Below are 15,426 nucleotides of genomic sequence, written 5' to 3'. Positions count from 1 at the left end.
GTGTCCCATCCCCCGCGTGTCCCCGTCCCCCTCGTGGCCGTCCCTGACCCCCTCCGGGCCGCCCATCCCGGTCCCCCCCCCGTGTCCCCGTCCCCCGCGTGGCCGTCCCTGACCCCCCGTGTCCCCGTCCCCCCCCGTGTCCCCGTCCCCCGCGTGGCCGTCCCTGACCCCCCCGTGTCCCCGTCCCCCGCGTGGCCGTCCCTGACCCCCCCGTGTCCCCGTCCCCCCCGTGTCCCTGTCCCCCCCGTGTCCCCGTCCCCCGCGTGGCCGTCCCTGACCCCCTCCGGGCCGCCCATCCCGGTCCCCCCCGTGTCCCATCCCCCGCGTGGCCGTCCCTGACCCCCCCCGTGTCCCCGTCCCCCGCGTGGCCGTCCCTGACCCCCGCCTCGCCACCCCGCCGGGCCCATCCCTAGCAGCCGGCCCTCCACTGGCGTCTCTTCCCGCATGACGGTCCCAGGCCGGCTCCCACCCGAGACCCCGCACACCAGCACGCGCCATCCCCGCTCTCCCCACGGGCTCGGGTGTCTATCACGTCCCGAGAGCGTGGCCTTTTCCAGAGAGATCCATCCATCCTGGCCTAACCCCTCCTCCACCGGGACAGACGGACACCCACCCCTGGCTTCTCCACCCACACCGCGGGAAGGTCAGGCCGGCCCACCCTGCCTTCCTCCAGCGTCCCAAACCAACGGCTTTTTCTGCCAGGACAGAGCTATTGTTTTGGGAAGATCCTGTGGTTTGCGGTTTGGGATTGGCAGGGGATGGGCCCGGTGAGTGCAGATGGAGCAGAGGTGGACGGATGATTGGTGAGCGATGGCTTTTATTGAATACCTGTGTCCAAGGGTTCTCCTGTTGAAGGGCACCGTGCCTGTGTGAATAGATATATTCACACATTCTCACAGATGCCCAAATGGAGGCCCTCAGGAGATGGCCCCAAGGCCACACAGTTGATGTGAAAATCTATGGCATGCCCCTTCTCCAGGAGCTCAGTTTTCTGTGACTGAAATCAAGATGTTTACCAGGCAGCCCCGGCGGCCCGCGCCTCTCCTTCCTCACGTTCAGGCCATCTTACATGACTTGGGCAGCCCAAGACCTTTATGGATCATCGCCTCCCCCTCCCAAAGGCGGTGGCTCCCAGGCCCCGTGGGGTGGGACGACAGCTCAGGTGGAGTCCCCATTCACGCAGGGAGCCTGGAGGGGCAGAGGCTGGCCCTGGGAACCTGCTGTCCTCCAAGCAAGCTGCAGGTTCTGGACTACATCCCGCAGCTGGGCCTGAGTCCGCTCCATCTCGGCCAGGCGATCGTGCTGGGGAGGCAGGGGGGAGTGGGTTGAAAGGCCGAGTCTGCGTCTCCTCAACCCTACTTCCCACCGCACAGACGGCCCCGGGGCTCCCGGAGGAGGCTCACCAGACTTGGCGGCCCGTGGTCTTCATTGCTTGGAAGACCTTTGTCCTTCAGATCCAACTTTGAGGTCCTGTTGGAGGTCAAGGGTTAGGAAAGAAGGTCAGTGGCTTCCAATGTGGAATTAGATTCAGAAGGCAAGAACTGAAGGGGGGGGGGCGAGGCCTAAGTGTACAGAAGAGTTGATCAGAGCCAGGTGTGATGGGATGGAGGGACCCATCAATCGACACTTGGAGGCGGAGCTTGACCAGTTTGGGGCGGGATCCTGCCTGGCTGAGGACGATCCCCCCCCCCAGGTCTCTCAAGCCCACCTAGAGGGGGCTGATTGAGGGGTGGGGCTGGGGGGCCTGAGCAGGCTATGTAGGCGGCCTGCCCAGGGGGCGGGGCCACGTGGATGGCCCTCCCAGGGGCGGGGCTTCCAGTGCCTGGGCCAATGTTGTGGGGAGGGGGCGTGGCCGCCGCAGGCACTGCCTAGGGAGCGCTCATTGGTGGATGGGCCCGTCCAGGGGCGGCGCTAGCGGGGAGGGCGGGGCGCACCCAGCTCGCAGCCGGGAGTCCAAGTCCCACAGCTGGCGGCACAGCTGCTCCTGCTGCTGGGCCAGGGCCCCGAGTTCGGAGCTCAGCGACTCCACCTGGCGAGACAGCGCTTTCTGTTCCTCACGCAGCGCGGCCACCTCGCCCTGTAGTTCAGCCAGCTGCGGGAAGGGGGCGGGGAACAACAGCTGTAATCTCGCCCCTTCCTCTCACCCGCAGTCTTGAGTTATGGTCGCCCTTCCTAGTCGGGAGAAACGGAGCTCAGAGAGGTTTAGGCTAGACCTGGGGTCACACAGCACACGGAGCTCAGTACCGGCGCTCAGTCTTGCCTAGCCTTCAGTCCGCTCTCAGGGCGGGTCCAGTCCCCCGCCTGCCGTCCACCCCCGGGCTCCAACCCTCTCCAGGATCTCACCTTGCCCACCGGTCGGGGCGGGCCCAGCGCCTGGTCTCGATCCCGCGGCTGGTCCAGCTGGCGCTGCCAGGGCACCGACGGCTTCCGCGGCAGCGAGGCGCAGGCCCCGGTCCAGGGCCGGCCGCGGGCCGCGGGCCCCGTGCGCGGGGAGCCCCTGGGCCTTGGCCGGGGCCCCGCAGAGGGGCGGCGGCGGGCCGGGCGGCGGGCCGGGACGCTCTGCGTGCGCTGCACCGGCCGCGGCCGCGGCGGGGGGCGGGCCCAGCTCCCCGCGCCCTGGAAGCTGCGCAGTGACTGGCTCTTGGAGATGAGCGGGGTGTGCTTGGGCAGGTCTCGGGGCGCCAGGAAGCCGGGCTTCTCCCCTGCGGAGAAGCTGGGGGCGGCCCCGGGAAGGTCAGACCCTCAACTAGTCCCTGAGGACCATCCCCCCTCCCCATACCGACCTCTGGCCGGACATGACCCTACCCCTGACCTTTGACACCTGCGACCTCACCCATGATCCAGACTTCACCCTGTCCTTAAGTGCGCCAGCTATTGGAGCCACAGTTCCACTCTGTTAATTAATTGGCTAATTGGAGATAGCGTCTCTCAGATCGGTCTGCCCGGGCTGGCTTTGAACAGCTCTCCTCCGATCTCCGCCTCCTCCCTAGCTAGGATGACAGGCTTGGCCCACTGGTGTCCGGCTTCAGCGGACCCTTGGCCTGACCCTAATTTGCTCCCTGACCTGATCCTACCCCTAACACCAGACCCCAATCTACTGAGAAAATCTCTTCCAGCTCCGGGTGGATTATGGGTCCGGAGATCCCAAGGGTGGGGGTTAGAGTGGGAGCAGGGCTGGTCCAGGTTGGTGGGTGGGGCCTAGTTGTTTCTGAAGCCGGGTTGGGTCAGAGCCTGACAGTTATGATGCAATGACCAATCGGTGAACACTTGGAGGCAGAGCCCAACCAATCCTGGAAATGTCCTCCTGTCTGATGGAAGTCTGACCTTGGGTCCCCACAAGCTCATTTTTTTGGGGTGTGGGGCTTGAACTCGGGGCCTGGGCGCTGTCCCTCAGCTCTTCAGCTCAAGGTTAGTGCTCTACTGCTTGAGCCACAGCACCACTTCCGCTTTTCTGGTGGTTTATTGGAGATCAGAGTCTCACAGACTTTCCTGCCTGGGCTGGCTTTGAACCAGGATCCTCAGATCTCAGCTACTCAGATCTGAGTAGCTAGGATGACAGGGGTGAGCCATTGGCGCCCAGCTCCCACACACACTCTTGATGACCACCAACTCCATTCAAACATCTAAGATCAACCCGATGCCTGTTGTGAAACCCTCTGTTTCTCTCTCTCTCTCTGACCCCAGAGATCTGATATGACTGGCTTCAAGTCTGCCATGACTTCCTGTCCTCTGATCACGTGATATTCCAAAAGAGACCCCGTCTCCTTACACATCTCCATCCCTAGCCTCTGCGACACTGACCCTAACATGCCCTGTCCCTTCCCCTCCCATCACCCATCTTCACCCCTGACCCTGGACCCTCACCCGAGCATGACACTCCCTCTCCCGCCCCTCCTGACATCAGAATCCGGAAGACACTTGAGGTTACCTGCACTGGGTCTGGGTCTGAGGCGGCGGCAGATGCATGGGCACAGACACGGGCACGGGCCGGCCCTCCTGGATGGCTCTCAGGATGGTAGGCAGTGGCTCCAGGTTGTCACAGGTGGTCTGGGAGGCGGAAAGCGGAGGGCTGCTTGGCAACGTCTCTGGGCTCAGAGGGAGGCTCCCAGCTTGAGTCCCTCCCCCTCCCCTGCATGCGGGTTCCGGGCTCAGGCCACACCTGGTCGAGTTCCGCGAAGATGGTACAGAGCTGGGCGTGCAGGACTGCCAGCTGGAGAGCCAGGTCGCCACTGGCCTGGTACCCACTGGGTGCCGCGTCAACATCTACCACAGCTACTTGGTCGAGGAAGCGCTGCATGGCGGGCCCGTGGCCCTCCAGGAAGCTGTTCATGAAGTCCATGTAGGCTTCCTTCTCACCAAATCTGGGATAGGAGCCAGGCTGGGAGAGTCAGGAGAGTCACACGCTACTGGGGTCCACTTCCCCGCTCCCCGGCACTCCCCTCCTCTCCGGCTTCCTGGCACCTACGGGGCACGGTTGGCCAGGTTCTGTATGACTTTGGCAATCAGCGTGAGGGTTCGGGCCGGGCCAGGTGCTGGATGTTCTGCAGTCAGGCCGAAGAGGCTGGGTGCCAGGATGGCGGGACACAGGAGTCGCAGGAAGAGGGAGGCGCATACCAGTCTGGGGCCCAGCGTGTGAGAACCTCGTGCTTTGCATGCCTCTCGCCAGCCTGAGAACACAGCGCTCAGCTCTGCTGGGAACCAGCTGGGGACAGAAAAGGCAGTGGTGAGAGGAGGAGACCATGGGCCTATGATCATGACTGAAGTGGGCACCGGTGGTTCACACCACCGGCCACTCAGGAGGCTGAGATCTGAGAAGCCCAGTTAGAAGCCAGCATAGGCAGACACGCTCAAAAGCTTCGTATCTGCCAGGTGCTGGTGGCTCACACCTGCAATCCTAGCTACTCAGGAGGCTGAGATCTGAGAATTTACAGTTCAAGGCCAGGAAAGTCTGTGAGATTCTTTATCACCAATAATCCACCAGAAAACCAGAAGTGGCACTGTGGCTCAAGTGGTAGAGCGCTAGCCTTGAGCTGAAGAGCTGAGGGACAGCGCCCAGGCCCCGAGTTCAAACCTCATGACTGACAAAAATAAAGAAAAGAAAAGAAAAGAAGCTGGGCGCCGGTGGCTCACACTTGTAATCCTAGCTACTCAGGAGGAGATCTGAGGATCACGGTTCAAAGCCAGCCCGGGCAGGAAAGTCTGGGAGACTCTTATCTGCAATAAACCACTAGAAAACCAGAAGTGGTGCTGTGGCTCAAGTGGTAGAGTGCTTGCCTTAAGCTGAAGAGCGCAGGGACAGTGCCCAGGCTCAGAGTTCAAGCCCACGACTGACCAAAAAATAAAAGAAAAGAAAAGAAAGCCAGGCACTGGTGGCTCATTCCTGTAATCCTAGGCCGAGAACTGAGGATCACAGACGGTTAAAAGTCAGCCCGGGCAAGGAAAGTCCGTGAGACTCACCTCCAATAAACCACTAGAAAACTGGAAGTGGAGCTGTGGCTCAAGTGGTAGAGTGCTCACCTTGAGCTGAAGAGCTGAGGGACAGCGCCCAAGCCCAGACAGAGTTCAAGCCCCACGACCAACCAAAAAAGAAAGAAAAAGAAAAAGATGGGGCTGGGAAGGTGGCTCAGTGGTGCAGTGCTTGCCTTGCATGCATGAGGCCCTGGGTTCAATTCCTCAGCACCACATAAGCAAAAAAAAAAAAAAAAAAAAAACGGAAGTGGTACTGTGGCTCAAGTGGTAGAGTGCTAGCCTTGAGCTGAAGAGAAAAGAAAAAGAAAAAGAAAAGAAGACTCTTGTCTAATCAGCATAAAAGCTAGAAGAGGAGGTATGGCTCATGACTCAAGGGGTAGAACACCAATCAGTCTTGAGTGAGCAAGAAAAGTGAAATTTCAAGGCCCTGAGTTCAAACCCTAGTACTGGCACATGCTTGGGTACATGGATGTGCACGTGTGTACATGCATACACATGCACACACACAAATAGTGAGTGGCAAAGATCATAAGGTCAGGAGTCAAACGTGTAGGATGTTTTGTGCCATCTAGCATGGTTTGTGCCAGAAAATGATTCGTGAACTGTGTAGGCTCTTTTCCCATTGAACATGGGGTCTGGGTTCTAGGATTGGTGGCATCTAGAACAATATAATGCTTGGGGCTATAGGTTCCCATGGGGGCAGGGCTTATACTGTAGTGATTATGGTAACTTCTGGAGTCTCTAACACTTAGAATCGGGCCCATAGGGCACGTGGAGGCAGAGGTCAGGAGCTTAGGATGTAGTTCTAATTGGAAGTGAGATTTTATTAAATTTTTTATTTTTCTTTTTTTTGGGGGGGTCCAGTCATGGGGCCTGAACTCTGGGCCTGGGTGCTGTCCCTCAGCTCTTCAGCTCAAGGCTAGCCCTCTACCACTTGAGCCACAGCACCACTTCCGGCTTTTTTCTTTTTGCTTATGTGGTGCTGAGGAATCAAACCCAGGGCCTCATGCATGCAAGGCAAGCGCTCTACCACTGAGCCACCTTCCCAGCCCTAATTTTTTATTTTTCATCTTTGGTGAGGATCTAGGGACTTGAACTGAGGACCTTTAGCTTTTTCCCTCAGGCTGGCTCTTTTCCACTTGAGCCACAGCTCATAATTCTGTTTGTTTTGTTTTGTTTTGTTTTTTTGTCGGTTGTGGGGCCTGAACTCTGGGCCTGGGTACTGTCCCTCAGCTCTTCAGATCAAGGCTAGTGCTCTACCACTTGAGCCACAGCGCCACTTCCAGCCTTTTCTGCTTATGTGGTGCTGAGGAATGGAACCCAGGGCCTCATGCATGCAAGGCAAGCACTCTACCACTGAGCCACCTTCCCAGCCCTGTTTTTGTTTTCGTTTTTACTGGTTAATTAGAGATAAGAGTCTCCTGGACTTTCCTCCCCAAGCTGGCTTCCAACCACCATCCTCAGATCTCAGGCTCCTGAGTAGCTAGGATGACAGGCATGAGCCACCAGCACTCAGCATTCTAGTTATTTTTGAGCTAGGGTCTTGCTTTCTTCCTGGATTGGTCTATTTTAGCCTTCTTGTCTTACCTAGAGTAAAAGACACATCAGTACACCCATCTCTCAATTGAGAAGGAATCTCCTGACCTTTTCTGCCTGGATTGGCCATCCACCTTAATCCTCCAGGTGGAGTCACTGATGCCCAGCAAACAGTGAATACTTAATGACGTATAACTATGCCCCTAATATTGCACCAAATAATTGGGTGCCCTTCATCCTATCTGGTGACCTTCATTGGGGGAGGTTCAGGTTACCACCCTGGCTTAAAGAAGGGGTGAAGTCAGGCGCTAGGGCTCTGATTCTCACTTGTAGGAGTGGACGATGATTCCAAAGACCTCCTCGCAGCTCTTTTGGAGTCTGGCCTGGTGCTCTGGTAGCTCTGAGGCTGGGCATTTGCTGGGGTCCACTTCACAGTCCTCCGTGGAGGCACAGAGACATCGCACGACTCGTCCTGTAGCCAACACAGAGAGACCAGAGCCCTGATGACCTCCATCCACCACACCCCCATCTCCAACTTACTCCCCAGGCATATATAACAGCAGTGGTGAGCTCCCAGCTCTCCACCCCGTTGTCCCCCAGATCCAGATCCCAACACCCTACAGTACCACCCACTACCACGATCCAGGTGAGCAGAAGCCTCCTAGACCTTCTCTGGGGTGCTCAGGCCCAGCTCACCCAGGGTCTCCTGGAGGTAGTCGTGGGCCACCAGCTTCATGTACTCATCAATGGCCTTGGTGGCTAATGTGTTTTCCCGGAACAGCAGCGCCTCACGCCCTCCACAGCGTTCCAGCTCCACAGTGCCCAGGTCCTGCACCAAGGCCTGAGCCGAGGGTAGAGAAGCAGACTGAGATGAGGCCCCGCCTCGCTCTCAAGGTGCCCGTCCCAATAGGTACGGCTCAGGCCCCGCCCCCAGCAGCTGGAGCCTCGCCCCTCATTCGTATGGCTCAGGCCCCGCCCCACGCGGAGCCCCGCCCCTGACGGGTTCCGCTCAGGCCACGCCCCTGATAGGTCCAGTGCAGGTCCCGGCCCCGCCCCCGGCAGGCAAGGCTCGGTACCCTCCTTCCCCAGCCCAGCCCCGGGGGTTGGTCGGTCCACCCCGGCCGAGCGTCCGCGCTGCGGCCCCGGGCCTCACCTGCGCCTGGCCCGTGGCCCGCAGCACGCGCACCATGGCGGCCGCCAGCTCCTCCTTGGCCTGCGCGGGCAGCACGGGCTCGAGCGCCCCGCAGAGGCGCGCGTAGTGGAAGGTGAGGAACTCGGCCAGCTCCTTGTAGCGCTCGGAGGGCCGCACGCGCAGGCGTCGCGCCCGGATCCGCGCCCGCAGCGCGGCCCCCGACGGCGCCCCGAGCAGCGGGAACCAGCGCTCCACGCCGGCGGCGGGCGCGCGGGGCGCGCTCAACTCCTCCAGCGCCAGCGACACCCGGCCCAGAGCGGCGCCCGCGGGGCCCGCGCCGCGCAGCCGCAGCGACAGGCGGCGGGCGGGCGGCAGCGCCTCGAAGTGGAAGCGCTCGGCCCAGAAGAGCGGGCCCGGGCCGGGCCGGGGCGCCGTGCGCGCCAGCAGCGCGCCGTCCAGCCACAGCTCGGCGCGCGCGCCCGGGGCCCCCGCCGCCGCCCGGGGCAGCCCCTTCGCCTCGTGCACCCACACGCTCAGCCACGTCTCCTCCCGCTCCGCGTTGTCCTAGGGGCGGAATGGACAGGGATGGGGGAAGCTTTCGTTGGCGCCCCCGGGAGAAGCAGGGGTGCGTCATGGAGATCCAGAGGATCCTGACTCTTCCGGGAGATATAAAGGGGTGGGGACTGAGTGGCGGGGGGGGGGGAGGTCTTGGAGACTATTTGGTAGGCAAGACATTGGGGCAAATAGTTCAGAGGCTCACGCCTGTCATCCCAGCTGCTCAAGAGGCTGAGTGAGAGCTGAGGATTGCAGTTGGAAGCCAAGCCCAGGCAGGAAGAGGCCCTGAGACTCTGATCTCCAAGTAACCACCAGAAAGTCAGGAGAGAGAAAAAAAGAAGTGGAGCTGGCCGGGCGCCAGGGGCTCCCGCCTGTCATCGCAGCTACTCAGGAGGCCGAGACCTGAGGATCGCGGTTCAAAGCCAGCCCGGGCAGGAAAGTCCGAGAGCCTCTGATCTCCACTGAACCACCAGAAAACCGGAAGAGAGCGCCAGCCTTGAGCTGAAGAGCTGAGGGACAGCGCCCAGGCCCCGAGTTCAAGCCCCAGGACTGACAAAAAAAAGTGGAGCTGTGGCTCAAGTGGTAGAGCTCCAGCCGTGGAGCCAAAATTTTAAAAAACGAATTCAGGGACAGTGCCCAGGCCCTGAGTTGCAAGCTCCAAGACACACACACACACACACACACACACACACACACACACACGCACACACACGCGCACACACACGCACACACACGTGTAAATAGTTCAGGGTCCGGTTTGCATGGTAGCAAATGGAAAGGGAGGGGGGCGCTTGATTTGGGTGGAGTGGGAGGGGCGTGGCATCATGCTGGGCGGGGCCTGTGGTGGGCGGGGCCCGGCTGTGGGCGGGGCTTCGCGTGGCGCCTCCCCCCCACTGACCTGGCTGGGCTGGAACTGTCGGCGCAGGTCCTCTACCCATCGATCTCTCTCCGCGCTGGATCGGCAGGAGAAGCAGCGGCTCCCGCCCACCCACGTCACCTGCGCGTGGAGGCGGGAGGGGGGGTTGTGTGTGAATGATCCACGCGTGTGTGGTCGGGCGGAGCCACTCTCCGGGGGAGTGGGATCCAGGAGGACTTACCTGGAAGCAGTAGGGCTCCCCCAGGAGGCTGGGGTGCAGCGGCCGCACCCGCACATCCCGCTCGGCTCCCAGGTCCAACTCGGAGAGCATGGAAAGCGACTCTCTGGATCCCAGAGTGCTGGGAGGTCTGCGGGGCAGGGGGTGGGGTGAGCGGGGGAGGGCAAGGGGATCCAGCGGCCCTCCCTCCCGCCCTCCCTCCCCGCAGCCCGAGGGGAGAGGACGAAGGACTGGAGTCCACATTACTGTCCTCGGTCTTCTGGGGCTAGACCCAGCTCTTTCTGGTTGGTTCCAGCCCTTTCCAGCTTGGTTCTCATTCTTCCCAAACTTGACCTCATTGGTGCCTGGCTTTCTGAGCTCTAGTCACTAAAACAGTCTTTCCTCGCGTCCCTGGCGGCCTCTTGGCCTCTGTAGCTCTCGGTTCCTTTTTAGTGGGCATGCTTTCCCCCCCCCCCCCCCCGCCCCTGCCCTCCATTTCTAGCTAAGTTTCCATTCGTCCCTCAGGTCTTCGTGGAAGAACCCCTTCCCTGATTGCTGCTGGGCTTTAGGAGCGTTCCTCCTCACCCGTGTCAGGTAAGTGCTGTCTTCTCTCCAGGGGTTTTTGTGGCCCTTGTTTCCTCCTGACCCCGGGCAGAGCACCCAGGAGAACACAGCAGGAGGAGAAGGAGGGGAGACCAGGTTGGAGCCCCTGCAGGCCCTTACCCATCCCGGAGAGCATTGGCTCCCAGTTCCAATTTGCTCTTTTTCTTCTCTTTGATTCTCTTCAGCAACCCCTAAGGGAAGGGGAGGTCAATGTGAACTAGACAGAACAGAAGGACTCCTGTGTAGACCACTCTCCCAGGGGGGACCCCTGGCTTGGGTTTGGTTGATAGCCCAAACCCAAACTCAGACTGTACTAACAGAAACTTAAAAAAAACATCTGGACGCCACTGGTGGCTCACGCCTCCTCAGGAGGCTGAGATTTGAGGATCGCAGTGGGAAGCCAGCCCAAGGCAGGAAAGTCGGTGAGATTCTCATCTCCAATGAAACACCCAAAAGGTAGAATGGAATTGTGGCTCAAGTGGGAGAGCACCAGCCTTGAGGGGGGGGGGAGAGAAAAAGCCCAGTGAGAGAGTAAGGCCCCGAGTTCAAGCCCAGACAGGGAAATTCTCTCCACAGCCCGACGAGTGCCACACAGCAGAGACAGAGGCTCAGAGAGGCTCAGCAGCCGTGCCAGATCACACAGCAAAAGTTCCCTTGCAGGTCTGAGCACCTGGGAGTCCTGGGTTACCTCTGCCCGCATTCCACCCTTCCCCGGTGGCTGTCTTACCCGCACATTGTGAACGTGGTTGGAGCCAGAAGCTTCTAGACTGGGCTTCCCCAGGGTTCGATCTGTGGGTGGTGTCAGAGTTAGGAGGTCAGGGCTTGGAATCCTCGTCTGTCCTCTCCTGTCCTGCCCCACTTGGGACAGATTCCACACCCTCAGCCTCCCCACCTCCCCCACTCACCTGGTTCCCTCAGTTTCCCCAGGAAAGCTTGTGTACTGCCTTCAGAGCTTCCGCTTCCGGCCCGGGGCCTCCTCCGGGGACTCTGTTCTCCCATGGGTGGGGAGGGGAGAGAGAGAGAGAGAGAGAGAGAGAGAGAGAGAGAGGTGGGCTCAGCCCCTCTCCCATCCCACCCCTGCCCGCCTCCAGCCCCTCCCCTCTCAGTCCCCCCCTCACCTCGTCCTCTCCCCCAAGAAGCATCAGCCTTCCATCCAGCAAGGTGAACCCTCCGATGTCCCAGACGGCCACGTCAGGGCTGGGGGCCTCGGGGATCTGTGACACAGGTGGCTCTGGCTGTGGCTCCAGCTCGGCCTCTGGGAAGAGGAGGTGGAGTTGGGGGGCCTGGGAGCCCCTTTCTTCTTGCTCGGGGCACCCTCTTCCCTTCAAGGAGTCCTTACCCCGCAGGCCTCCCCGTACCACATCCCGTGGCTCTATCAACCCTTCCGACGCCACTATTTAAGAGGCTGTTATGTTTATTACCTAGTAATGTTACTTAGCATTAATTACCACGAACATTAATTCCATTTATATGAACACATTCATATTTGCATCGGCATTAGCATTTATTACTGGGTATATTAATTATTATTATTATCATTGAGCTGGTGCTGGGGCTTGAACTCAGGACTTGGGCACTGTCCTTTTTTTTTCCACTCAAGGCTGTCATTCATCCACTTGGACCACAGCTCCACTTCTAGCTTTGTACTGGTTCATTGGAGAGAAGAGCCTCATAAACTATCCTGCCCAGGCTGGCTTCTAAACATGGTCCTCAGATGTCAGCCTCCTAAGCAGCTAGGATCATAGGTGTGAGCCACCAGCTCTTGGTGATATATATCTATATCTATATCTATATATATATATATAGATATAGATATAGATATATATGTACTTTTTTTTGGGGGGGGGTGTCAGTCCTGAGCCTGATCTATGGGCCTGAGTACTGTCCGTTAGCTTTTTAGCTCAAAGCTAGCACTCTACCACTTGAGCCACAGCACCACTTCCAGATTTTTCTGCTTATGTGGTACTGAGGAATGGAACCCAGGACCTCCTGTATGCAAGACAATCGCTCTACCACTGAGCCACCTTCCCAGCCCCTAAAGGATTATTATAACCGAGCCCAAAGCCAGGCACAGTGGTTCACTCCTGCCATCCAAGCTACTCTGGAGATAGAGCTAGGAGAATGGAGAGTTCAAGTTAGCCCAGACAATGGTAATGAGATTCAGTCTCCAAAACAATACTTTAAAAAAAAATAGAAGCAGGGGACTGGGAAGGTGGATCAGTGGTTGAGCGCTTGCCTTGCATGCATGAGTCCCTGGGTTCCATTCCTCAGCACCACATATGCAAAAAAGCTGGAAGTGGCGCTGTGGCTCAAGTGGTAGAGCTCTAGTCTTGAGCTGAAGAGCTGAGGGACAGTGCCCAGGCCCAGAGTTCAGGCCCCACGACTGAGAAAAAAAAAAAAAAGAAGAAGAAGAAGCAGGGGGCTGGGAAGGTGGTTTAGTGGTAGAGTGCTTGCCTTGCACGCATGAAGCCCTGGGTTCAATTCCTCAGTACCACAGACACAGAAAATATTAGAAGTGACTCTGTGGCTCAAGTGGTAGAGTGCCAGCCTTAAGCAAAAGCAGCTCAGGAACAGTGACTAGGCCCTGAATTCAAGCCCCAGGACTGGCAAAAAAAAAGAAATGAAAAAAGAAGCGGAGCTGGGTGCTGATGATTCACATCTCTAATTCTAGTTACTGAGGAGGCTGAGATCTAATGATCATGGTTTGAAGGCAGGCCAGCCAGGGGGAAAAAAAAAAATCCAATAAACCAGCAAAAAGACCAGAAGTGGAGTTGTGGCACCAACCTTCAGAGATAAAGCTAAGGGACATTGATTGCCCAAGCTCTGAGCTCAAGCCCTAGAACCTGCACAAGAAAAGATAACATTAAACAAACAAAAAAACAACTACAGACACAGCCCAACACAAGGCCCTAGGTTCAATCCTTGGCACTGAAAAATCAAAACTAAATGCAACTGAAAAACAACAAATCAACCCTGAGGCCCAGAGAGGAAGAGTGACTTGCTCAGTATCATAATACAACCTCGTTTGTTAATACTCAAACTGAGCTTCAAACTCAGAATTCTAACAGTGTACAAAACACAGGGCTGGGAAGGTGGCTTAGTGGTAGAGTGCTTACCGAGCATGCACAAAACCTTGGGTTCAATTCCTCAGTACCACATACACAGACAAAGCTGGAAGTGGCCTGTGGCTCAAGTGGTAGAGTGCTAGCCTTGAGCAAAAAACAAAACAAAACAAAAGCTCAGGGACAGTGCCCAGGCCTTGAGTTTAAGCCCCAGGACTGGCAAAACAAACAAAACCCAGAGGCTAGAGCCCTTGTTTCCCTGCAGAGATGGGTAATCTACTATGTAAAGCATACTAAGTTTAAGACAAGAACACAGAATTTCTGGGTAGGGGAGGGCTCTTCCTTGGGGAAGAGGAGGTGAGGGGCAGAGGGCCAAGGAAGGCCCACATTTACATTAATTTGCATCAATTTGCATCAATTAGATCTTGAGCCAGTTGGCTTCTGTGGTGCAGGGAAGGTGACAGGGAGAGAGTCCCATCTACAACTCTGAGATGAGCAAGGTCCCAGGAAGGAAAAGAAAGTACTAGAAGGGCTCAAGAGAGCAGAGGCTGGAATGGAAGACCCCAAAAGAGCATAGTGCAGGATTTGGGGCAATGCGGGGGTGGAGGAGGTAGGAGTTGGAGGAGGTGTTTAAGCAGCGGAGGATCGAGTCTGCTTGTTAAAAGCTCCCTCCCTCCCTCTCTCTCTGTGTATTCTACACAAAGGGTGAAAGAGGTGCCTCAGCAGAACTACAGGCTGCCTGTGGTGGCGCACGCCTGTCATCCCAGCTACTCAGCAGGCTGAGAGCTGAGGATCTCAGGTTCGAAGCCAGCCCACCCAGGAACGTCTTAAGACTCATCTCCAATGAACCAGCAAAAAGCTGTTTGTGGAGCCGTGGCGGCTCAAGTGGTAGGGCACTAGCTTGAGCACAAAAGCTCAGGGACAGTGCTCGGGCCCGAGTTCAAGCCTCAGGAAGGACCAGCCAAACATATCACAGTAATAATACAGACAAGGAGATGCTGGGTGTGGAGCACTGAATGGAGGAGGTTCCCTGGCCTTTCCTTAGGGCCGACACCCCCTGTTCACAGTCTCCCCTGGCTTCCCCCCTTCCCCTCACTTTAGGTGGCAAGAAGGAAGAGGGCTAACGGGGGCCCCGCCACTTCCTGTGGGTCTGGTGTTCTCCCCACAACTTCCTGTGTCTAGAGAGAGCTCCATGTTCTAGGGGCAGACAAAGATGAAACTCGAGCATCCGGCTGCCCGGCTGGGCCCAGCCCCGGGGAAGGGAGCACCGTACCTGGAGGGTCTGGCTCGGCCTCAGGCCCCGGCGAGGGGTTCTTCGGCCTCCCCCACAGGGTCCTGGAGAGCCGCAGGCGACTGGTTCCAGACTCCTTGGGGGGTGCGGAGAGCACCCGACGGAACAGGGAGCGACGAGCTGGCTGGCTGCTCACGGGGGGCTCCGGGTGGCTCAGTGCCCTCCCCCAGCCGGCCAGGAGACCCCAGCGGGATCCCGCAGACCCCTTGTCCCGGGCACCTCCTGTGTGCCAGCGGTAGGGTGCCAGTGGAGAGGGGGCCCCTGGCTGGGTGGGGGAGTCCTGGCTTGGCGGTGGTGGGTCCATGGGTGGAAGTCCTACAGGAGGAGGAAGAGAAGATGACAGTCCCGCTGCGTGTCTGCCCACAAGCCATCCCCACCTTACCCTCCTGTCGGTTCCAGCGCTGCCTCCCAGTGAGCTCATGTGGAAAGGGGCTGGGGGTCCCCTCTTACTTGCTTTTTTTGAACCTTCAATCAGCTCCAGACTCTGCAAGCGCCTTGTACCTGCTTTTGCTTCCTCCCGCTGAACCCCAACTCCACGTGACCCTGTCTGTCCGTCCCACTGACAGTCGGGGACAGGATGCGGGGCAGGGGTGGAGGGAGGTGGCAGCGCCCGATTCTAGAAACAAGGGCTGAGGCAGCAGTTTTTCTCTCCGTGTCTCTGTCTCTCTCTGAGCCCCATTGTCTTCCCTGAGAAATGGTCGTATG

The 15,426-nt window shown here is 58.3% G+C and overlaps 1 protein-coding gene across 3 annotated transcripts; it reads right to left on the bottom strand.

Annotated features, from left to right (window-relative positions):
- Window positions 1–800: 800 nt before the first annotated feature.
- LOC138811004 (RAS protein activator like-3-like) lies at window positions 801–15,287 on the bottom strand. 3 transcript variants are annotated; one of them, XM_069998462.1, is made up of 18 exons: window positions 15,176–15,287; window positions 14,704–15,036; window positions 11,487–11,623; window positions 11,274–11,355; window positions 11,096–11,157; window positions 10,489–10,559; window positions 9,790–9,916; window positions 9,591–9,689; window positions 8,159–8,701; window positions 7,702–7,846; window positions 7,333–7,477; window positions 4,466–4,702; window positions 4,160–4,361; window positions 3,929–4,047; window positions 2,344–2,713; window positions 1,935–2,092; window positions 1,404–1,470; window positions 801–1,302 (listed from the first exon to the last, which is right to left on the bottom strand). In XM_069998462.1, the coding sequence occupies exons 2-18, from the start codon at window positions 15,023–15,025 to the stop codon at window positions 1,159–1,161; spliced, it is 3,030 nt and encodes a 1,009-aa protein (XP_069854563.1). In that variant the 5' UTR covers window positions 15,026–15,036; window positions 15,176–15,287; the 3' UTR covers window positions 801–1,158. The 3 variants fall into 3 exon arrangements, with proteins under 3 accessions (XP_069854563.1, XP_069854562.1, XP_069854564.1); XM_069998461.1 differs by having other exon boundaries at window positions 15,172–15,286; XM_069998463.1 differs by lacking the exon at window positions 15,176–15,287 and adding an exon at window positions 15,104–15,141.
- Window positions 15,288–15,426: the final 139 nt, after the last annotated feature.

This window comes from Dipodomys merriami, unplaced genomic scaffold, assembly GCF_024711535.1.
Source record: "Dipodomys merriami isolate MVZ:Mamm:240054 unplaced genomic scaffold, mDipMer1.0.p SCAF_519, whole genome shotgun sequence".
Taxonomy (NCBI): Eukaryota; Metazoa; Chordata; class Mammalia; order Rodentia; family Heteromyidae; genus Dipodomys; species Dipodomys merriami.
The sequence above is the reverse complement of the archived record's forward strand: the minus strand, read 5'-3'. Positions and strand labels throughout refer to the sequence as shown.